At 39.6% G+C, this 24,986-nt stretch overlaps 1 protein-coding gene across 1 annotated transcript in view; it reads left to right on the top strand.

Moving 5' to 3' along the window:
* The first annotated feature begins 22,408 nt into the window (after positions 1 to 22,408).
* LOC136334283 (cytochrome P450 3A12-like) overlaps positions 22,409 to 24,986 on the top strand; it is a 36,698-nt gene continuing 34,120 nt past the window's right edge. Inside the window, exon 1 of the mRNA XM_066274314.1 lies at positions 22,409 to 22,578. Within this exon, the coding sequence (XP_066130411.1) occupies positions 22,508 to 22,578 (71 nt within the window). The 5' untranslated portion in view covers positions 22,409 to 22,507. The remainder of the gene's footprint in view (positions 22,579 to 24,986) is intronic.

Raw genomic sequence — 24,986 nt, 5'->3', positions numbered from 1 at the left:
GTACATCATAATTAAATGGCAAAAGTTAAAGGAAAAAAAAAAGAAGCTTAAAATCACCAAAGATGGTTAACTACAAGGGATCTTCCATAAGACTGTCAGCTGATTTCTCAAGAGAATCATATCAGACCATAAGTAATGGCATGAAATATTCAAAGTGATAAAAAGCAAAAACTTATAAACAGGACTACTCTACCTAGCAAGGCTATCATTTAAAATTGAAGGAGAGATAAAGAGCTTCCCAGGCAAGAAACATAAGGAAATGCATTACCACCAAAACAATATTACAAGAAATGTTAAAGGACATTTTTAAGAAGAAAGAAAAAAGAGAGAAGTTAGTTATAAACAATAAAATGACAATAAATAGATATCTATCAATAATCACTTTAAATGTAAATAAATTCAGTGCTCCAATCAAAAAACACAGGATAGCTGAATGGCTAAGAAATCAAGATCCATATATATGCTATTTATAAGAAAGTCATCTCAGAATGAAAGATACACACAGACTGAAAGTAAAGAGATATAAGAATATTTCCTTCCCAGTGAAAATGAAAAAAAAAAAGCTGGGGTAACTATACTTATATCAGATTAAATAGCTTTGAAAACAAAGTTTGCATTAAGAAATAAAGAGGATGCTACATAATGACAAAGAGATCAGGATATAACAATTATAAACATTTAGTCACCCAACATAGGAACACCTAAACATTTAAAGCAAATACTGATGAACATAAAAGGAGAGATTATCAGTAATATAGTAATAGCAGGGGATTTTAATACCTTATTGACATCAATGAAAATATTTTAGTTACAGAAAGTTAACAAGGAAACATCAGCCTGACCAGGCAGTGGCGCAGTGGATAGAGTGTCGGACTGGGATGTGGAGGACCTAGGTTCGAGACCACGAGGTCGCCAGCTTGAGCATGGGCTCATCTGGCTTGAGCAAAGCTCACCAGCTTGGACCCAAGGTCGCTGGCTTGAGCAAGGGGTTACTTGGTCTGCTGTAGCACCATGGTCAAGGCACATATGAGAAAGCAATCAATGAACAACTAAGGTGTTGCAACGAAAAACTAATGATTGATGCTTCTCATCTCTCTTTGTTCCTGTCTGTCTGTCCCTATCTATCCCTCTCTCTGATTCTGTCTCTATTAAAAAAAAAAGAAAAAAGAAGGAAACATCAGCTTTAATGACAAACTAGACCAGATGGATTTAATGGATATTTTCAAAGATTTCACCCCAAAGCACTAGAATATACATTCTTTTCAAATACACATAGAACATTTTCTAGGGTTGACCTCATGTTAGGACACAAGACAAATCTCAGTAAATTTAAGAAGATTGAAATCATATCAAGTATTTTCTCTGGCCAAACACAAGGAGGCTAAACAATGAATGGGTTAACAATGAGATCAAAGAAGAAATCAAAAGTTACTTTGAAAAAAGTGTAAAAAATCACACAACCCAAAAATCTATGGGATACAGCAAAAGCAGTCCTAAATAAGAAATTCATAGCATACAGGTCTAACTCAAGAACAATAACAAAAAAAAAAAAAAAACCCTCAAATAAACAATCTAATCTTACACCTAAATGAACTAGAAAAAGAACAAAGCCCAAAGTGAATAAATGGAAGGAAAGAATAAAGATCAAAGTGGGAATAAATGACACAGAGACTAAAAAAAAAAAAAAAAATACCAAAGATGAATGAAACCAAGAGCTGATTCTTTGAAAAGATAAACAAGATTGACAAACCTTTCAGACACATCAAGAAAAAAAGGAGAGAGGATTCAAATAAATAAAATTAAAAGTGAAACAAGAGAAGTAGCAACTGACACCACAGAAATATAAAGTATAATATTATAAGAAAATATTATGAAAAACTATATGCCATCAAATTGAACAATCTGAAAAAATTGGATACATTTGTAGAAATATATAATCTTCCAAATCTGAATCAAGAACTATAAAAAAACCTGAACAGCCTGACCAGGTGGTGGCACAGTGGATAGAGCGTCAGACTGGGATATGGAAGACCCAGATTCAAAACCCGAGGTTGCTGCTTGAGCACGGGCTCAACAGCTTTAGTGCCGGGTCTCTGGCTTGAGCATGAGATCATAGACATGACCCCATGGTCACTGGCTTGAGCCCAAAGTCTCTGGCTTGAACCAAAGTTTGCTGGTTTGAGCAAGGGGTCACTTGCTCTGCAATATCTCCTCTGTCAAGGCACATATGAGAAAGCAATCAGTGAACAACTAAAGTGCTGCAATGAAAAATTGATGCTTCAGATGACGTCAGAGTAATGGCGGAGTAGGAAGCGATACCGATAAATCTCCCCCAAAACTCAACAAGATCTTCAACCAGAAACAGAAAAACCTATACTTGGAGCTTCCAGATTCTTCGCAATACACCCAAAGGCAGAGGCAGCAGCAACCCCATACCTGGACTATCAGGCTACTAATTGAGGAAGGAAAGACTAGGAGAAAGGCTCCAGGAACACGGACTCTCTCACTGTCGGAGCCTATAAATGCTAATGAGCCTCGACTCCCAATGAGAATAAAGCACAATACATGACATTGCCATAGAGACTTATCAACTGCAAACCTCTACCTGAGCGTGCCAAAGGGGAAGAACCCGGGGTACAGAGTCACCGACCAGGAAGAGGGAGAGAAAAGAAAAAGCAAGAAGATAACCTCTCAAAATCAAGAATAATCTGCAGACTTTATAACCTATCCCATTTTATTATATTTGTTCGTTTGTTTCTCTTATCTTCATTCTTGAGACTTTTTTTTCCTCCTCCAATTTGGCCGATTAACTCTCTACCGGTCTTACTCTCTCCTCTCCCTGAACTACACTACCCATAAGTGTTACATCTCCCATTATCATTTCTCTTCTCTTCCTTTCTCTCTATGAGGGTTGCACTCCAAAACCCTTAACTCTCTCTCTCTCCTTTCTTTTTTCTTCTTTTAGTGGTTCCCTCTTTTTTTCTCTCTCTCTCTTTCTTTTCTCCCTCTATATTAGTTTCTTCCTTTCTCCTTTACATCTCCTCTCATTCAAACCTCAATAACAAACAAATTATCTTATCTGGGACTCAAACCTATGTTTGTGGCATTTTGGGGGGTTTTTACTTCACCTTTTTAACTCACTAGCAGTGCTCCCATCCCTGGCTCTCCATATTATCTAGTTCTTGTTCCACTAAATACAATAGTAAGTTTTTAATTTGTCCCCCCATTTTTCCATTTTCCTCTTATTCCTCTCATCATAACTCTTAGAAAACCAACACCTAAAAGCAAATCATTTTATTCTTGACCCAAATTTTTTCCTTATTTTCTTTTTGTGGGTCCATACGCTCTTTTTTTTTTCTTTTTTCTTTTTTTTTTTTTTCCTTTTTTTTTTTTTTTTCTTTCTCTCTTTTTTGCCCCTTTATTACTTTTCCCCAATTCAGGCCCTCCATCACAGGCATTGTTTGTTATAACTCACAGTCCACCACAAGATTTTCTCAAGAAAGAGGGGAGAGGAGAGGAGAGGAAAAAAAGAGGGGGGGAATAATTTCCTTTTTTAAAAAATTTTTATTTTATTTTATTTTTCTTTATTTCATTATTAATTTTTTTAAAAAAAAACAACTCTTTTCGATTTGTTATTTTTTTATTTTTTTTAACTTTTTATTCTTTATTAAATCTCATTAATACTATCAACAAAACCACCCTCAAATGCCATTAAGGAAGAGAAAATCGAATATCATGGATACAAAAGAAAGAGAGGTAACACAGCTAGATGAGGAAAAATCTATGGAGAAAAAATTTAATATATTGGAAACCTTGGAGCTAAATGACAGAGAATTCAAGATAGAAATCCTAAAAATCCTCCGAGATATACAAGAAAACACAGAAAGGCAATATAGGGAGCTCAGAAAACAACTCAATGAACACAAAGAATATATGTCCAAGGAAATTGAAACTATAAAAACAAATCAAACAGAGATGAAAAACTCAATTCACGAGCTGAAAAACGAAGTAACAAGCTTAGCTAATAGAATAGGTCAGATAGAAGAGAGGATTAGTGAAATAGAAGACAAGCAACTTGAGGCACAACAGAGAGAAGAAGAAAGAGACTCAAAAATTAAAAAAAATGAGATAGCCCTACAAGAATTATCTGACTCCATCAAAAAGAATAACATAAGAATAATAGGTATATCAGAGGGAGAAGAGAGAGAAAATGGAATGGAGAACATACTTAAACAAATAATTGATGAGAACTTCCCAAGCCTGTGGAAAGAACTAAAGCCTCAAGTTCAAGAAGCAAACAGAACTCCAAGTTTTCTTAACCCCAACAAACCCACTCCAAGGCATATCATAATGAAATTGACACAAACCAACAGCAAAGAAAAAATTCTCAAGGCAGCCAGGGAAAAGAAGAATACAACATATAAAGGAAGGCCCATTAGATTATCATCAGATTTCTCAGCAGAAACTCTACAAGCTAGAAGAGAGTGGACCCCAATATTTAAAGTCCTGAAAGAGAGGAACTTTCAGCCATGAATACTATACCCATCAAAGCTATCCTTCAAATACGAAGGAGAAATAAAAACATTCACAGATACAGAAAAGATGAGGGAATTTATCATCAGAAAACCCCCACTCCAGGAATTACTAAAGGGGGTTCTCCAATCAGATACAAAGAACAAAAAAAAAACAGACCCACAAGTAAAAGCTCCAAGAAGAACACAATAAAACCAAATTTAAACTGTGACAACAACAAAAAGAAAGAGGGGGAGAAGATGGAGATTAACAGTAGCAAAGGACGATGGAGTGCAAAAGTACTCACAAAATAGTTCGCTACAATGAACAGGGTAGGGACCCTTTTCATTACTCAAAGGTAACCACCATTGAAAAAACCACCACAGAAGCACATGAGATAAAAAAGATAGCAACAGAGGAAAGATGTATGGAATACAACCAAATAAAAACAAAAGATAGAAAAACGAAAGAGAAGGATCAAACAAGACACAAAACTAACAGAAAGCAAGATATAAAATGGCAATAGGGAACTCACAAGTATCAATAATTACACTAAATGTGAACGGATTAAACTCACCAATAAAAAGGCACAGAGTAGCAGAATGGATTAAAAAAGAAAATCCAACTGTATGCTGCCTACAGGAAACTCATCTAAGTAACAAGGATAAAAACAAATTCAAAGTGAAAGGCTGGAAAACAATACTCCAAGCAAATAACATCCAAAAAAAAGCAGGTGTAGCAATACTCATATCGGATAATGCTGACTACAAGACAGGAAAAGTACTTAGAGACAAAAATGGCCATTTCATAATGGCTAAGGGGACACTGAATCAAGAAGACATAACAATTCTTAATATATATGCACCAAACCAAGGAGCACCAAAATATATAAGACAGCTACTTATTGATCTTAAAACAAAAACTGACAAAAATACAATCATACTTGGAGACCTCAATACACCGCTGACGGCTCTAGATCGGTCATCCAAACAGAGAATCAACAAAGACATAGTGGCCTTAAACAAAACACTAGAGCACCTGGATATGATAGACATCTACAGGACATTTCATCCCAAAGTGACTGAGTATACATTTTTCTCCAGTGTACATGGATCATTCTCAAGAATTGACCATATGTTGGGCCACAAAAACAATATCAGCAAATTCAGAAAAATTGAAGTTGTACCAAGCATATTTTCTGATCATAAAGCCTTGAAACTAGAATTCAACTGCAAAAAAGAAGAAAAAAATCCCACAAAAATGTGGAAACTAAACAACATACTTTTAAAAAATGAATGGGTCAAAGAAGAAATAAGTGCAGAGATCAAAAGATATATACAGACTAATGAAAATGACAATACGACATATCAGAATCTATGGGATGCAGCAAAAGCAGTGATAAGAGGGAAGTTCATATCGCTTCAGGCATATATGAACAAACAAGAGAGAGCCCAAGTGAACCACTTAACTTCCCACCTTAAGGAACTAGAAAAAGAAGAACAAAGACAACCCAAAACCAGCCGAAGAAAGGAGATAATAAAAATCAGAGCAGAAATAAATGAATTAGAGAACAGAAAAACTATAGAAAAAATTAATAGAACAAGGAGCTGGTTCTTTGAAAAGATCAACAAAATTGACAAACCCTTGGCAAGACTTACCAAGGAAAAAAGAGAAAGAACTCATATAAACAAAATCCAAAATGAAAGAGGAGAAATCACCACGGACACCGTAGATATACAAAGAATTATTGTAGAATACTATGAAAAACTTTATGCCACTAAATTCAACAACCTAGAAGAAATGGATAAATTCCTAGAAAAATACAACCTTCCTAGACTGAGTCAAGAAGAAGCAGAAAGCCTAAACAGACCTATCAGTAGAGAAGAAATAGAAAAAACCATTAAAAACCTCCCCAAAAATAAAAGTCCAGGCCCTGACGGCTATACCAGCGAATTTTATCAAACATTCAAAGAAGACTTGGTTCCTATTCTACTCAAAGTCTTCCAAAAAATTGAAGAAGAAGCAATACTTCCAAACACATTTTATGAGGCCAACATAACCCTCATACCAAAACCAGGCAAGGATGGCACAAAAAAAGAAAACTATAGGCCAATATCTCTAATGAATACAGATGCTAAAATACTAAACAAAATACTAGCAAAACGAATACAACAACATATTAAAAAAATAATACATCATGATCAAGTAGGATTCATCCCAGAATCTCAAGGATGGTTCAACATACGTAAAACGGTTAATGTAATACACCATATCAACAAAACAAAGAACAAAAACCACATGATCTTATCAATAGACGCAGAAAAGGCTTTCGATAAAATACAACACAATTTTATGTTTAAGACTCTCAACAAAATGGGTATAGAAGGAAAATATCTCAACATGATAAAGGCCATATATGATAAACCATCAGCTAACATCATATTAAATGGCACTAAACTGAAGGCTTTCCCCCTTAAATCAGGAACAAGACAGGGTTGTCCACTCTCTCCACTCTTATTTAATGTGGTACTAGAGGTTCTAGCCAGAGCAATCAGACAAGACAAAGAAATAAAAGGCATCCATATCGGAAAAGAAGAAGTAAAGGTATCACTTTTTGCAGATGATATGATCCTATACATCGAAAACCCCAAAGAATCCACAAAAAGACTACTAGAAACAATAAGCCAATACAGTAAGGTCGCAGGATACAAAATTAACATACAGAAGTCAATAGCCTTTCTATATGCCAACAATGAAACAACTGAGAAGGAACTCAAAAGAATAATCCCCTTCACGATTGCAACAAAAAAAATAAAATACTTAGGAATAAACATAACAAAGAATGTAAAGGACTTATATAATGAAAACTATAAACCATTGTTAAGGGAAATCGAAAAAGATATAATGAGATGGAAGAATATACCTTGTTCTTGGCTAGGAAGAATAAATATAATCAAGATGGCTATATTACCCAAAGCAATATACAAATTTAATGCAATTCCCATCAAACTTCCAATGACGTTTTTTAAAGAAATAGAGCAAAAAATCATCAGATTTATATGGAACTATAAAAAACCCCGAATAGCCAAAGCAATCCTAAAGAAAAAGAATGAAGCTGGGGGCATAACAATACCTGACTTCAAACTCTATTATAGGGCCACGACAATCAAAACAGCATGGTATTGGCAGAAAAATAGACACTCAGACCAATGGAACAGAATAGAAAGTCCAGAAATAAAACCACATATATATAGTCAAATAATTTTTGATAAAGGGGCCAACAACACACAATGGAGAAAAGAAAGCCTCTTCAATAAATGGTGCTGGGAAAACTGGAAAGCCACATGCAAAAGAATGAAACTGGACTACAGTCTCTCTCCCTGTACAAAAATTAACTCAAAATGGATCAAAGATCTAAACATAAGACCTGAAACAATTAAGTACATAGAAGAAGACATAGGTACTCAACTCATGGACCTGGGTTTTAAAGAGCATTTTATGAATTTGACTCCAATGGCAAGAGAAGTGAAGGCAAAAATTAATGAATGGGACTACATCAGACTAAGAAGTTTTTGCTCAGCAAGGGAAACTGATAACAAAATAAACAGAAAGCCAACTAAATGGGAAATGATATTTTCAAACAACAGCTCAGATAAGGGCCTAAAATCCAAAATATACAAAGAACTCATAAAACTCAACAACAAACAAACAAACAATCCAATAAAAAAATGGGAAGAGGATATGAATAGACACTTCTCCCAGGAAGAAATACAAATGGCCAACAGATATATGAAAAGATGCTCATCTTCTTTAGCTATTAGAGAAATGCAAATCAAAACGGCAATGAGATACCACCTCACACCTGTTCGATTAGCTGTTATTAGCAAGTCAGGTAATAGCAAATGTTGGAGAGGCTGTGGAGAAAAAGGAACCCTCATACACTGTTGGTGGGAATGTAAAGTAGTACAACCATTATGGAAGAAAGTATGGTGGTTCCTCAAAAAACTGAAAATAGAACTACCTTATGACCCAGCAATCCCTCTACTGGGTATATATCCCCAAAACTCAGAAACATTGATATGTAAAGACACATGCAGCCCCATGTTTATTGCAGCATTGTTCACAGTGGCCAGGACATGGAAACAACCAAAAAGCCCATCAATAGATGACTGGATAAAGAAGATGTGGCACATATACACTATGGAATACTACTCAGCCATAAGAAATGATGACATCGGAACATTTACAGCAAAATGGTGGGATCTTGATAACATGATACGAAGCGAAATAAGTAAATCAGAAAAAAACAGGAACTGTATTATTCCATACGTAGGTGGGACATAATAGTGAAACTAAGAGACATTGATAAGAGTGTGGTGGTTACGGGGGAGAGGGGGGAATGGGAGAGGGATAGGGGGTGGGAGGGGCACAAAGAAAACAAGATAGAAGGTGACAGAGGACAATCTGACTTTGGGTGGTGGGTATGCAACATAATTGAACGACAAGATAACCTGGACTTGTTATCTTTGAATATATGTATCCTGATTTATTGATGTCACCCCATTAAAAAAATAAAATTATAAAATAAAAAAAAAAAAAAAAGAATTGATGCTTCTCATCTCTCTCTTCCTGTCTGTCTGTCTCTATCTGTCCCTCTCTCTGACTCTCTGCCTCTGTCAGAAAAAAAAAAAAAAACCCAACAAAAAACTGAATGGACCAATTACAACTAATGACATCAAAGTAGTAATCAAAAGACTCTCAGGAAACAAAAGTTCTGGGCCAGATGACTTTAGAGTTGAATTTTATGAAACATTCAAAGAAAAACTAACTCCTATTTTTCTCAACTGTTCTAAAAAATTCAAAAGGAGGAAAGACTCCCACACTCATTTTACAAGGTCAGAATTATCTTGATTCCAAAACCAGATGAAGACAGTACAAAGAAAGAAAACTATAGGCCAATATCCCTGATAAACATGATGCAAAAATCCTCAACAAAATATTACCAAACTGAATCCAACAATACATTAAAAAGATCATAAACCATGGCCCTGACAGGGTAGCTCAGTTGGTTAGAGCATCATCCCAACATGCCGAGGTTGATTCTGATCTCCAGTAGACCAGAGAGCATATACAAGAATCAACAAATGATGGCATGAATAGGTGGAACTACAAATCAATGTTTCTCTTTCTCTCTCTGTCTTTCTTCCCTTCTTTCCAAAATATAATTTAAAAAAAAGATCATACATCATGATTAAGTGGGATTTATTTCTTGGTTGCAACTTTGATACAATATCAGTAAATCAATTAACATAATGCAACACATAAACAAAATGAAGGCTAAAAAAAATCACATGATAGCCTGACCAGGAGATGGTGCAGTGGATAGAGCATTGGGCTGGAATGCAGAGGACCGAGGTTGGAAACCCAAGGTTGCTGGCTTGAGTACAGCCTCATTCAGCTTGAGCGTGGGCTCACCAGATTGAGCATGGGGTCACTGGCTTGAGTGCAGGGTCATTGGCTTGAGCCTGAGATCATATAACATGACCCCATGGTCGCTGGCTTGAGCAAGGGGTCATTCGTTCTGCTGTATCTCCCTGGGCAAGGCACATATGAGAAAGCAATCAAGGAACAACTAAGGTGCCTCATTGAAGAATTGATGTTTCTCATTTCTTTCCCTTCCTGTCTGTCTGTCCCTATCTGTCCCTCTCTTTGTCTCTCTCACAAAACAAATTAAAAAAAAACCCACCAAAAACAAACAAACAAACAAACAAAAAACATGATCATATCAACTGATGCTGAAAAAACATTTGACAAACTTCAGCACTTATTTATGGTAAAGACTCTCAGCAAAGTGGGAATAGATGGAACATATCCATTGATGGGATTTAGTCGGTTTGCACTGGTTCGGCAGAACCGATACCTAATTTTTGTTGAGTTCGGTAAACCAGTTGTTAAAATGGCGCTTGTAATCAGGGTTCTTTCTAAGGTGGGCAAGTAGGCAGCTGCCCAATGTGAAAATCAGAGATTTACATTCCTTACTCTATTTTAAAGTTAATCTGCACAACTGCGTATTCTAAGTGCCTGTAGTAATGTATATTCTGTCTACAGATGAAAAAAATTGCAAGTGAGGACACCAATAAGAATCAATATGGAAATATCTTAAATAACAGTTTTATTGTTTTTTGTTAGATATTATTGTATATTTTTCATTAATATTTTAAAACTTTCTTATAACATAATCTAGTTTTGTGTAACTCTTTTATTGTTCTTATTTAAAGCTTTTTTAAAAATACAGAGACAGAGATAGAGTCAGAGAGAGGGATAGATAGGTACAGACAGACAAGAACAGAGAGATGAGAAGCATCAATTATCAGTTTTTCATTTTTTTTTTTTTTTTGTATTTTTCTGAAGTTGGAAATGGGGAGGCAGTCAGACAGACTCCCGCTTGCGCCTGACCAGAATCCACCCGGCACGCCCACCAGGGGGTGATGCTCTGCCTATCTGGGGTGTGGCTCTGCTGCAGCCAGAGCCATTCTAGCGCCTGAGGCAGAGGCCACAGAGCCATCCTCAGTGCCCGGGCCAACTTTGTTCCAATGGAGCCTTGGCTGCAGGAGGGGAAGAGAGAGGCAGAGAGGAAGGAGAGGGAAAGAGGTGGAGAAGCAGATGGGCGCTTCTCCTGTTTGCCCTGGCCGGGAATTGAACCCGGGACTCCTGAATGCCAGGCCGATGCTCTACCACTAAGCCAACTGGCCAGGGCCAGTTTATTGTTTTTGACACCTTAGTTGTTCATTGATTGCTTTCTCATATGTGCCTTGACCATGGGCCTTCAGCAGACCAATTAACCCCTTGCTCGAGCCAGCAACTTTGGGTCCAAGCTGGTGAGCTTTTTCTCAAGCCAGATGAGCCCATGCTCAAACTGGCAACCTTGGGGTTTCGAACCTGGGTCCTTGGCATCCCAGTCCGATGCTCTATCTACTGCGCCACCGCCTGGTCAGGCTATTGTTCTTATTTAAGAATTAAATACATGAAATAATAAACCACCTTTTGGTATATGGTTTTTTAATACTTAAAATGGTCATTAGGGAAGAGAACTGGTTGTTAAATTATTTGAATCCCACCACTGAATATATCTCAATGTAATAAAAGCCATATTATGACAAACCCACCGCTAACATTATATTCAACAGGGAAAAGCTAAAAGCATTTCCCTTAAGATCAAGAACAATACAGAGATGTTCCATTTTCATCACTCTTATCATATTAGTACTTGAAGTCCTAGCTATAACAATCAGACAAGAAGAAATAAAATGTATCTAAATTGGAAAGGAAGAAGTAAAACTGTCATTATTTACTGATGACATGATACTGATTATAAAGACCCTAAAGGGCATTATGATAAAAACTCCATCAAAAAACTAGATGATAGACTGACCTGTGGTGGCACAGTGGATAAAGCGTCGACCTGGAACACTGAGGTCACCAGTTTGAAACACTGGGTTTGCTTAGTCAAGGCACATAAGGGAGTTGATGCTTCCTACTCCTCCTCCCCTTCTCTCTCTCTCTCTCCTCTCTAAAATAAATAAATAAAATCTTAAAAAAAAAACAACTAGATGATAAATAAATTCAGTAAAGTGGAAAAAAATTTATATTCAGAAATTGGTTGCATTTTTATACACCAATAATGAAGTATCAGAAAGGGAAATTAAGAAAAGAACCTCATTTACATTTGCATCAAAAAATAGTAAAATACCTAGAAATAAATTTAACCAAGAATCGAAAAGACCTGTACTCAGAAATTATAAGGCACTGAAGAAAGAAATCAAAGAAGATACAAATAGATGGAAACATATAAGGTGTTTATAGATAAGAAGTATTAACAACATTAGAATGTCTGTAAGGTTGGTGGATAATGGGGGATGGTCACGTGGGGAACTTTGGCTAGGACCACCCACAACCAAGCACGCCAAAAGAGGCTTCACAGGAACCTTTTGGAAAAAAACGACCATCTGCCAGCCAGTGAGATTTCACCATGTTATATTACCTTGACTTCCCTAGAGGGACCCCTTTAAATATCTCCCACCCAGTTTAATCCTTGCAACTTCCTTGGCCTCCATCTTTCCTCGGGGCCAGGGAACCTCACTGGGTGGGATGCGCACTCTGTACTCAATAAAGCCTTTTGTTATTCCACACTTCGTGGCTCCGAGCCCCATTCCTTCCTTCTAGGTAGGAAAAAATACCTCACATTTAGGTGCCGAAAACCCGGGAGGAGTTAGAAGTCCGCAAGGACCACTCCTCTTTCCTTCCCCTCTGAGAAAGAACCAGGATCTCCGACCTTCCACCCACTTCGGTGCATGGTGCAGTAAGTCCCCTGCCTCCAGCCACCCTTGAGTTCTTTCCTTCGAGACTCCCTGTCCGAAACTGTAGCTGCATCAGGGACTTCTTTTTCGTCTGAGTGCGAGTGCTTTCAGAAATGTCCAGAGCACATCCACTTTACCTTTTCTGTCCGTGGCCAGACCTTGAGATTTAGGACGCTAATACTCAAATCTGACCACTCCGAGGACTGAGGGCGGCCGTGGGGGCACAGGAATCTCCCTCCCTAAAGAAGAAGAAAGTGTTCTTCTTCTCCGCTGTGGCCAGACCACAGAACCCACTGAATTAGCCTCCTGAAGGGACTTTCGGTGTTAACATCCTCACAAATTTAACTATCACCAAAAAAGCTGGGAACTGATTGGAGATCTCTTACATATACGGCTTCTAATTATTCACACACCATCCTTAATCTCTGTGCTGCCTGTTCCACCGCACAAGCCTTTTTCTGGCCAGAGAAACCTCACCTAAAACCTCCACTCTTAATATTTCCTTCTCCATGGACTCTCAACTCTCTCTCCCTCCTGTCTGACCCCCGGGGGTGCCCCTCTCTCAGGACTTTTCTCTGGTCCCTCTGTGGACCTCTTTTGTGCTCGGGTCTCTTCCCTCTGAGAGCCCCCTTCCCTCCTTTTGCAAAAACCTGTTTCTTATTCACCACTACCATCTCTCTTTCTCCTCCCTTGCTGGCCAGGGGCCCCTCCCTTCTCCACTGTGTTCTTAAGTCCCTCCTTCATCAGGCCATTCTCAGCCTGGCATTGGCTCTTAACACCAGTTTTCAGAACGTCCAACCCCAATTTCCTTGCAGGAAGTTCTGGCCCTGTCCTTCCTTTGGCTCCAGCATTTCCTATGGGATCTGGGTGCCGGGCTCCGCATGAGACCTCCTCCTTTTATTCTCAACCCCTAAACCCCTATCCAGAACCTGTGAACACAGCATTTAAAGTTTTTAACGGTCCCAACTAGTAGAAACAAGCCAAGGCTGTTCGCCAGGCCCGCATACAGCAGAAGGTAATGCTCCAAACCCTGGCTCTTGTGGCAACCCTGAGACCAGCAGAGCCACCAGCAGCTTGCTTTAAGTGTGGCAAGCAGGACCACTGGTCCCAGCAGGGCTCCTGCCGGCGGCTGCCCACTGAGCCCTGCCCTGACTGCAAGCAGCCCAGTCACTGGCGGAGCGATTGCCCCTTTGGGCAACAGGTTTTTGCCTCAGCACCTCTACTTGGAGGACAAGCCGCCCGAATGGGAAGGCCAATCCAGCCAGGTGGGTGCATTGCTCGAACTCCTAGGATATGGCCTGGACTCAGAGAACCCAGAGTATGCTGCAATGAGTGGGTAAGTCCATCTCATTTCTTGTGGACACGGGAGCTACCTTCTCTGTTTTATCATCACACTCTGGACCTCTAGTTCCCTCACAGGTCTCGGTTATGGGAATGGATGGGACTCCTTCCTTTCCCTTTTTTACGCCACTCCTGACATGCAGTTCTGCCTCAAGCTTGCCTCCTTACAGGACCACTGGCAGTCGGAACCACTGGACTCCACCCATCTCCAGCTCACCAAAAGACTAGACCCTACAAATCCCCCTATTATTCCTCTTTTTTAAAAATTCTTACAGGACCACATCTGTGAATTTTCTCAACTCACAGCCACACAGATGTTCCTCCTGACACCCCTCCAAGCCACCACCTTCCAATCTCCCCCTCCCCACGACACCCCTAATCAGCAGGAAATAGCCAGATGAATAAATGGCGCTCCTTTTTCTATTTAACATAAAAGGTCAGAATATAAGGCTGGTGGATAATGGGGGATGGTTATGTGGGGAACTCAGACCCGTGAACTTTGGCTAGGACCACCCACAACCAAGCACTCCAAAAGAGGCTTCACAGGAACCATTTGGAAAAAAGCGACCATCTGCCAGCCAGTGAGATTTCACCACATCATATTACCTCGACTTCCCTAGAGGGACCCCTTTAAATATCTCCCACGTGGTTTAATCCTTGCAAATTCCCTGGCCTCCATCTTTCCTCAGGGCCAGGGAACCTCTCTGGGTGGATGCACTGTACTCAATAAAGCCTTTTGTTATTCCACACTGTGGCTCCGAGCCCTCTTCCTTCCTTCTCGGTGGGGAAAAATACCTTACAATGTCTATACAATTTCTATTAAAACACTAACATTATATTTCACAGAACTAGAACAAATAATCCAAAAATTTATATTGAACCACAGAAATCCCTGAAAAGCCTCAACAATATGAGAAGGAAGAATAAAGTTGGAGGTATCACAGTACCTGATATCAAACTATATTATTAAACCAGAGTAATAAAAACAGCATGATACTAGCATAAAAAGAGACATATTGATCAATAGAACATAACACATAGAGTCCAGATAAGCCCACACCTATATGGGCAATTAATGTTTAATATAGGATGAAAAAACATACAATGGGGCAAAGACAGTCTATTCAATAAATGATGCTGGGAAAATTGAAGAGATACACATAAAAATATTTAAACTAGACCACCTTCTTACACCATATGCAAGAACAAACTCATGAATGAAAGACTTAAATGTAAGACTAAAAACATAAAAATCTTAAAAGAAAATATAAGCAGTTAAATCTCTGACATTTCTCTTAATATTTTTTCTGATATATCTCCTTGAATAAGTGAAACAAAAGAAAATAAAAAATTAAAACTACAAGGAGCTATAACCTCATACCTTTCAGAATGGCTATCATCAACAGATCAACAAACCATAAGTGTTGGCAAAGGTATGGAAAAAAAGGGAATCCTTATGCACTGTTGGTGGGAATATGGATTGGTACAACCAGCGTGGTTGTATGAAGTGAACTCAAATAATTAAGAGGGGATCTATGACCTCACAATTTCATTTCTGGGAATTTATCCAAAGAAACTCAAAACACTAATTTGAAAGATTATATGCACCCCTATGTTCACTGCAGCATTATTTACAATAGCCAGGATATGGAAGTAGCTCAAGTGCTCATCAATAGATGAGTGCATAAAAAAGCTGTGGTACATTTACATGACAGATTACTATGTAGCCATAAAAAAGAAGGAAATCTTACCTCTTGTGACAGCATGGATGGATCTGGAGAGCATTATCCTAAGCAAAATAAGCCATTCAGAAAAAAAGACAAGTATCAAATAATTTCACTTATATGTGAAATCTAATGAACAAAAATTAACTAACAAGCAAAATAGAGACAAACTCAGAGATAGAGAGAGAGTAGGCTGACAGCTATCAGGGGTGGGGGAGTGATTGGAGGGATTGAGCAAAAAAGGACAAAAAATGAGAGAGAGAGAGAGAGAGAGAGAGAGAGAGAGAGAGAGAGAGAAAGAGAGAGAAGGAGGGAGAAAACTCATCGATATGGACAAAAGTGTGGTGGTTTCTGGGGAAGAGCAGAGGTGAAGGAGGGTAAAGGAGAATAAGTGATTATGGACAAAGGCTATTCTTGCAGTGGGGGGCAAGGGCACACAATACAGCATACAGATATGTGTTGTAGAATGGGGCACTTGAAACATGCATGATTTTGTTAACTAGTGTCACCCCAATAAATTCAATTTAAAAAATAAAAACAAACAAATGGGACTACATGAAACTAAAGATTTTGCATAGCAAAGGAAACCATCAACAAAACAAAGAGAAAACCTACTTGTTAGGAGAAAATATTCACTAATAAAATATCAGATAAGGGGTTAATATCCAAAATGTATAAAAAGCTCATAAAACTCAACACCAAAAAAAAAAATTCAATTAAAAACTGGGCAGACTTCAAAGAGGACATACAGATGGCCAATGGACATATGTAAAGATGCTCAACACCAGTAATTGTCAGAGAAATTAATATTAAAACCATATTGAGATATCATCTCATACTTGTCAGAATGGCTACCGTGTGTAAATGAATAAACAGATATTGGCGAGTATTTGGAGAAAAGGGAACCTCATGCACTGTTGGTGGGAATGCACATTGGTGCAGCCACTGTAGGAAACAGTATGGAGTTTCCTGAAAAAATTAAAAATAGAACTTCCTTATGATCCTGCAATTACATTGCTGGGAATTCATCCAAAAAACCCCAAAATACTAATTCAAAAGAATATATGGGCCCTGGCCAGTTGACTCAGTGGTAGAGTGTTGGCCCAGTGTGTGGATATCCTGGGTTCAATTCCAGGTCAGGGCACACAGGAGAAGTGTCCATCTGTTTATCCAACCATTCCCCTCTCACTTCTCTCTCTCTCTCTTCCCTTCCTGCAGCCATGGCTCAATTAGAGCAAGTTGGCCCCAGGCGCTGAGGATGGCTCCAGGACCTGCACCTCAGGCACTAAAAAGAGCTCAGTTGCTGAGCAACGGAGCAGTGCCCTAGATGGGCAGAACCAAGCCACCTAGTGGGCTAGCCTGGAGGATCCTGGTTGAGTCACATGAGGGAGTCTATCTCTGCCTTCCCTCCTATCACTGAATAAAAAGAAAAAGAAGAAAAGAATATAAGCACTCCTGCATTCATTGCAGCATATTTACAATAGCCAAGATATGAAAGCAAGTGGATATTAAGTTGTTGGTACAGATATATAGTGGAATATTGCTTGGCCATTAAAAAGAATGACATTTTACCATATGCCACAGCAAGGATAGACCTAGAGGGAATTATGCTAAGTAAAATTAGTCAGAGACAAATACCATATGATTTCACTTACATGTGGAATCTAAAGGACAAAATAAACAAACAAACGATATTCAAACAGCCTCACAGAGACAGAGAGTAGATTTGTGGTTGCCGAAGGGGAGGTAGTTTGGTGGACTGGGTGAGAGGGGTGAAGGGATTAAGAAGTACAAATCTGTAAATAATATTGTGATAACAATGTATGATGCCAGTTGGGCACTGGAAATATCAAAAGAAACGCTTTGTGAAAAGACTCCATAGCACATGTCCAGATTTAGAATTCATTATTTATTTGTGTGGCTAACTGTTTAGTGTCTATACCTATCTTCCCTTCATGAGGGCAAGAAGCCTGACTCTTATGTTTAGTTTCGGCACATGGACTGAACAGAGCAGGCATAGAACCCAACCAACATGCCCACTTCCTCCACATTGTTTCTCACTTCTCCATCAACCAGAGGCTCAGCCACAAAAACTTAGGTACCAACTTGTTTACTATGAAATGGCAAGATCAAGTTTTACCCTACTGGGAAGTATGGGAGCTTGAAAACTGAGTTCCAAACACATAATCTTGCTTTTATATTTTGTGCACTCAAATTATGACCCGTGAAATTTTAATTTAATGCATAAATCACTTCAGAATAATGTGCCTCCTCATACTGTCGCAATTCTCTCAGCCAGTAGACATCAGGATGTGCTTCCCAGAAGAGGTGCCACTTGGGTTAACATTATAAAAGAACAGGAGCATCAGACTAATGGTGCTCCTCACATCACTGAGTCCCTGACAACCTGATAACTGAGCCTAATGCTTTCCTGAATGTTATCTGAGATTCAACTTTGACCATTTGCTAAGAAGACCAAGCAAGCGGATAAGCCACTGTCTGGTGATGAGGACATTATGTTTCTTATACCTGCATAATTACTTTAACTTGGTTGTACTATAATTATCTGTTAATTTATCTCTATATCAACCTGAATAATGTCTGGGTCTTATTCATATTTGTACCCTGAGCATTTAGAGCAGAGTTCTGAAAGTAGGTGAGGAGCACACAAGTACACGAGCAAGTAGATGAGAGACACGGGTTGGGTGGGTGTATTTTTTTCACACTTCAGCACTACTCATAATTTGTATGTCTTTTCTTGTTAGACATTTCCTTCTGTAATAAGTAAATCAGAAATGGCTAAGAACTGGATGATTTCACACATAGGTGGGATATAAAACTGAGACTCATGACATAGATAATAGTGAAGTGGTTACCAGGGGGAGGGGTATGTAGAGGAGAAGAATGGGAGAGGAGGAGGGGGAGAAGGGTGTAAAGAGGGACAAACATAAGGTGACAGAAAATGATTTGACTTTGGGTGATGGGTATACAACATAATCAACAGTTCAGATGCTACAAAAATGTTTACCTGAAACCTATGTATTCTTTTCAATCAATGTCACTCTGTTCAATTTAATTTTCTAAATAAAATTAAAAATAAAAATAAACCATAAAAAAAAAGATGTTTTCTTCTGTGGGAAGAAGGGGCAGAAAGATCATGCCTTCTACTGTTTCCCCTTGAGGATCAAGGCCATTTACATTGTTTAGGATGTGGTGCTGGCTACCTTTTAGTGCTAAGGAATGACTAGCCTATGGCTGTTGGGCTACATTCCAACCTGCTGGACCAGTCCTTAAGGTGAATAGGGCCAAGCGGTGGTCTATTAGGCTTAGTTATGAAGTCAAGACAGCTAAGTGTGATTTTACAGGAAGAATAAAGCACATTAATTTCCACAGAAGTTTTGATTCCAAAAAGAATAATAAAAACTCTGTGTTTAGGTGAGTGAATTAAGTTGTCACTAATTATCAGATTAACCTTACCCTTTCCTTGTTTGATGTATTATGTGTACTTCTCCGGCTGGGAGCACAGAGGGGAGATCCGAACCAATAATACCTTTAGTAGTCATGACTGGCATCTGTCTTTGTTCCCGTTCGGATGAGTTGGAGTCTTTTCACAGGAAGACCCACGGGGGTGTTGCTGGGGGGGGGGGGCATGAAGAATCAGAATTTTAATCAGTTGCCATTGTAGCCTTGAGTCTCACCAGTTCCCATAGTGACCTTTATTAGGGAACAGCGTTGAATATTGAATATTGGTGTTTAGGAGCAGCAGAAGACTTTTCAGTCTCCATTTATATTACCTTATTTTTAACATGTTGTCACAATCCATAGCTTTTGTGAAGCCACTGCAGTTGCTGAGTCTCAGCCTTTACACTTATAAACTGGGGATAGTAGCATAACCTTATTAAACATTACCCAGTAATAGACAGCAAATTGGGGCAGACTAGTTGAAATTCCTGGGACTTTTTATGCTACTTTTCCTGTGGATCAACTTCTAGCTCCTCATGCCTGTCCTTTGTTGATATTCCAGCTTGCAGCCCGTTCTTAATGACCTCACTGCAAGACTCCATTATTCAAGATCTTCTAGAGGTGTGCGACATTATGGCACATCTGTATGTCCCTCTCCCTCCACTGAGAGGCTGTTCCCGAGGATGGGAACTGTATGTCTTGTAGCCCACAGCCTGGCATGATAACATTCATGCACTTGGCTTTGAATCAGTGCACAGAGAAATAAATGTATTTGTGTTACATTTTCCAGTGGCAGCTATGGAATTTAACAGGTGCCTCCTGGAGAAAACCTTAATGCAAAGATGACAAACTCTGATGGTAGAACTTTCAGGCTGCATGACAAGCTTCTAAGTAAATAAAAGGAAGTCGGGAATTACTGCATTTTAACCAATGTGACATCCACCTACTCAGTCCATTTCATGTAACCCTTGAGAATTTCAGGCCCCAGGGACCTAAAGAATTGACAAGTGAGTATCACTTTCTGCAGAAGGGCTGAAAGTGAGGAAGGATAAAGAGAGAAGGAAGTACATAAACACAGCTCAAATGTTTCCTGGTCCTTTGAGTTTTAAGAACATTTAAGGTTTCTTTTTGACATAATCCACAGTCTCTCAGGCCAAGCAGACATAGAACATGGGTCCAAGTGATGACAACGAGTTAGTGGAATTTCAAAACTTTCAGTACTTGAATCTCTCCCATCAGGAATGTGGCAGAAAGGTCACAGGACACTGACTGCTATTAGAACCCCCCTACCAGCTCTTCACAGCCCATTAGAAAACCCCCCACTAGTCAAAAAACAAGGAAGCTTTCTTCTCTCAGCCACATTTCCCCAAAAGAGCTCATGTCATGTTTCTGGAGTCTTGTGTGCGATGTGTGCTGCCCAGAGTGTCATGTCAGTGGTGGTTAGGAGCTCAGGGTTCACTTGGCCATCTGGGCTGCTGTCCTCTTCACATCCATTGTTCTTGGACTTGTAGTCTTTCCAGAGAAATGAGCTATTATTTAGCCATGAATCTGTGTAACTCCCTGTCTATTGCAGGGCCCTCCGAGGGGTGAGATAGTAAGCCGGATGAATTGATAAGCTTGGTGTAGACATGATCATCTCCTCCAAGTTCTGCCTTTCCTTCAGGGTCCCCTGTTCAACAAAATCCTGATGGATCCGTCCTGATGCATCAATGTGCAGCAATGAAGAGGCATGGCCAGGCCCTCTTGTTGTGTTAACAATCCCGGAAGACGGAGTGGTCACCAAAGAGCCACAGGGAAAGGAAGCACACGGGATCCTACAATATCACTTCTATCAGCTCAACTCCACCAACCTTTCTCAATGCCTGCTATATATCATGTAAAGTGTTCTTTATGCATAATAATAATGAATAATGACATAATGGTGACTAACACCCAAACTGTGCCCTTGAGAAACTCTTACTGGTAAAGGTAATTGGTGTGGAGACCAAGAGTGCTGCTGGATGGTACAGAGGATGGTACTGACTCCAGATTTGACTGCCTGCCACTGAAACTTCAATAATTAGAGACAAGAGCTGGTGCAAGGAACATCGGTGTATCCAAGAGCCAGCAGCCTAAGAAGATGGTGGACTAAGGTTACAAAGACCATCTTTACATGTCAGTGCAGGCAGGGGTTTTGATGAGAGGGGAAGGGAAGGCAGAACAAATGAAACGGGAGAAAGGGAGGCGGTTGTGGGCTCCCCGTTGAGTATGCTCTGTGGGAGTCAACACAGTCTATCAATAATCATCTCACATTCAAGTGATGGTCTGGTTTCATCATTCTTGTTTTCCGGTCCAAAGTGAGCAAATCACCTAGAGCCAAAAACTTAAAGGCTGGAGTCTGCTTTCTTTCTTCTTAGAATCCTTTAAGCAAACAGACTGTTTATCCATAGCTACATGTGAATTTACAAGTCATCATTTACAGAAACACCGTTAAAAGAATGGTGGTGGTGGTGGTGGTGGTGGGTTTACAAGGATAATAATAAAATTGTCTGCAGAGAGTAGAAGTTCCTTAAAGGTGGAAGCAGTTATATCTGTTAAAGGAGGTTGGTTAGGAAAGATTCAGACAAAAAGGGTTCTGGCTAAACTGAGTATGAAGGATGAGTAGGGGTTTTCTGTGGCACAGAAACAGTCTTGGCATAGAAAACTGCATGAGTAAAGATCTGTGAACCTAGCCTGTTTGAAGGATTTCAAGTATTTATTAATGCAGACAGCCATGGAGTCAAGGGCAGGTTAGTGATTTAAGTCCAGTGGCTTTACTTGAGTTTCAGTAACCTTTGGCCTTACTGATAAAATGGAGTGAGTTGTTCATTGATTTCCCACAGAATATGAACTCAAGGAAGATAAAAGTGGGAGTGTCCATGATGCTTTGCCAACTACCAGGGTGGAGAGGTCACCTCAGTTCGAACACAAATAGCTTTTCTACTGGCTGCAGCTCAAGCTCCACCCTGACTCCCAGTACATAAACTTGCAGTCTCACTGATATCCACTAAAACTCCGCAAGCACCGCCTGCTAAGAGCACACGCTAACTACAAGGAAAACTCAGACGGCAAAATCTTGGAAGGAAAGTGGCCATGGACTTGATCCCAAGCTTTTCCATGGAAACCTGGGTTCTCCTGGTTACCAGCCTTGTGCTCCTGTATATGTGAGTTACTGTTCAGGCTCATGACCTCTCTGTAATCTGGGATTTGGGGAGCTCCTCAAGCCCCCCTTTCCCTTATCTATTTTCAAGATCCAACAGCTAACAAAGGGGTAGTTGCTTAAGAATTGGGGGCTACAAACACCAAAGGGGTTATTATTGATCTTCCCTGACCTATTGAGGGAGTAGACTCCTTGTCCACCCAACTCCCAATTTCTGTAGTGCAGAGGGTTTGGTGACATTATTTGATCCTGGGGATGATTTATTTTATTTGGAAAATTAAATTTAACAGGGAAAAGTTGATCAACAAGAGTACATAGATTCTGGGCAAACATCTCCACATCATCTAGACAGTCAATTATGTTGTTTACCCATTTGATTGACTACCGGTTTGGTAAACATAGACTAACCAGAATTTAGCAGATGCAAATTAAAAACAACTGGCTCTGTGCAGTGGAGCCCTCTCCACTCTGGGTTCCTGGAGGCAGGAGGGAGTGGCCTGGGGTTTTGCCTCATTATCTTCACCTCCTGAGATCTGTGTCTGCTGCAAGAGATGTGTGTAAGGATCGGCCCTTGTGTGACTAGGTTTGTTCCTGCTCCCTCCGTCCCACTGCCTGGCATAACTTACACTGTGTGCCAGGATGAGCCCCAGGCTTCATGGGAGGCTAGAGAGTGCTGCCCTTCTCTTCACATCAGCTCTTTTTTGTTTGTTTGTTTTTGAGAGAGACAGAGAGAGGGACAGACAGACAGGAAGGGAGAGATATGAGAAACATCAATTCATTGCAGCACCTTAATTGTTCATTGATTTATTTCTCACATGTACTTTGACTGGGGGGCTACAGCAGAGTGATTGACCCCTTGCTTAAGCCAGCGACCTTGGGTTCAAGCCAGTGACCTCGAGGTCATGTCTATGATCCCAAGCTCAAGCCAGCGACCCTGCGCTCAAGACAGCAACTTCAGGTTTTGAACCTGGGTCCTCTGTGTCCCAGGCTGAAGCTCTATCCACTGCACCACAGCCTGGTCAGGCTCCACACTAGCTCTATTCTGTGTCCCCTCCCCCAAATACTCCCATCCTAAGACTCAGTTCCCATCCCTGTAATAGGCAGAACCATTCCTCCTGGATGAGAAAACTTTAGAGCAGAAAAACTTGACAAAAATCTTATTATTATATTCTCTTCTTTCTCCTTTTTCACTAATCTTTGGGGAGGGTTGGCATCATTATAGAGATTTATTTTCCCCCAATATGAAATTGGCTAACTGACAGCACAGACTTGAGCCCAAAAGCCAATTTTGATTTAAATATTTTTTTTCATTACGTTACAGTGTAGGAGGATGAATCAAACATCTAGCAGAGGAATTCCTTTCAAGAGTGAGATTTCTAGCATCATGAAACAGGTTGCGAGAGGAGTTATTTTGGACATGTGGGTAGGGACAGCCCCTTCATGTCCCACTTGACCTCTACCTCAATTTGATTTTCAATAAGGGTAGGGAATCATGATAACATGAATACAGAAAATATGAACTTTGTTTCAGTTCTATGAAAGAAATATTATAAACACAGGATATTGTGGCAACATATTTACTATCTGATGATGTTTTAAAACTAATTGATAGTATTTAATTTCATTTAGTTTAATGCTAGATTTTTTACTGAGATAGGACTCTTTCTATCATGTTCTTTCTGTAGGATAAAAGAAAACGTTGGTACAGAATTTGTGGCTAAAAAGGTGTGTAAATATCCTCCCACTACTAGAATAATGTCAGGAATATGAGTTCAGTGAACAAGCATATACTTCTGTGGCATAGATTGTATATGTGTTTTTAAATATAAGTGCCCAGCTGGTTACTTTAATCTCACAGTGCAGGTATTTAAGTGAAACTGTGAGGCTGTGATGATAAGAGAGGCATCCAGGTAGCAGTCTGGATGGAGTGGGAGAATATTTCTCCCAGATACTCCTGGTCCTGGCCCCACTGGAGGTCTTTCAGAGGGCAGCAGGGTAGGCATCTCCTCTGCTTGAAATCTGCGGTAGCAGCACTATCTAAATCACACTGTGTGGCAGTGGGTCTGTCACTAGATACTGTCACCCCTGAATAAACAACACTGTAGCATTAGAAGACACTGGGACAGCCAGGCATCAGTTGCTGTAGAGCAGACAAAGTTCTCGTATGACAACACAATGTAAACACAATAGAAATAATTGGCTTTATTGTTAGCTCCTTCATTTGCCTTGCAACAGAGAATTGATGTAGCTGAAAAGCACTGCAATGGAAGTTTTTTATTGGACCAGAAGTTTTATTGGGCCAGCAGGCAAAGTTTTGTGTGCCCACTACTCTCTGCCTCAGATTTTCCATTCTGCAAAGGACAGGCTTGTTTCTCCGATTTTAAGCCCTGAACACTGGTTTAATTGTATAGA

The sequence above is a fragment of the Saccopteryx bilineata genome, chromosome 4, assembly GCF_036850765.1.
Source record: "Saccopteryx bilineata isolate mSacBil1 chromosome 4, mSacBil1_pri_phased_curated, whole genome shotgun sequence".
NCBI lineage: Eukaryota > Metazoa > Chordata > Mammalia > Chiroptera > Emballonuridae > Saccopteryx > Saccopteryx bilineata.
This window is presented reverse-complemented; position numbering and strand designations above follow the sequence as displayed.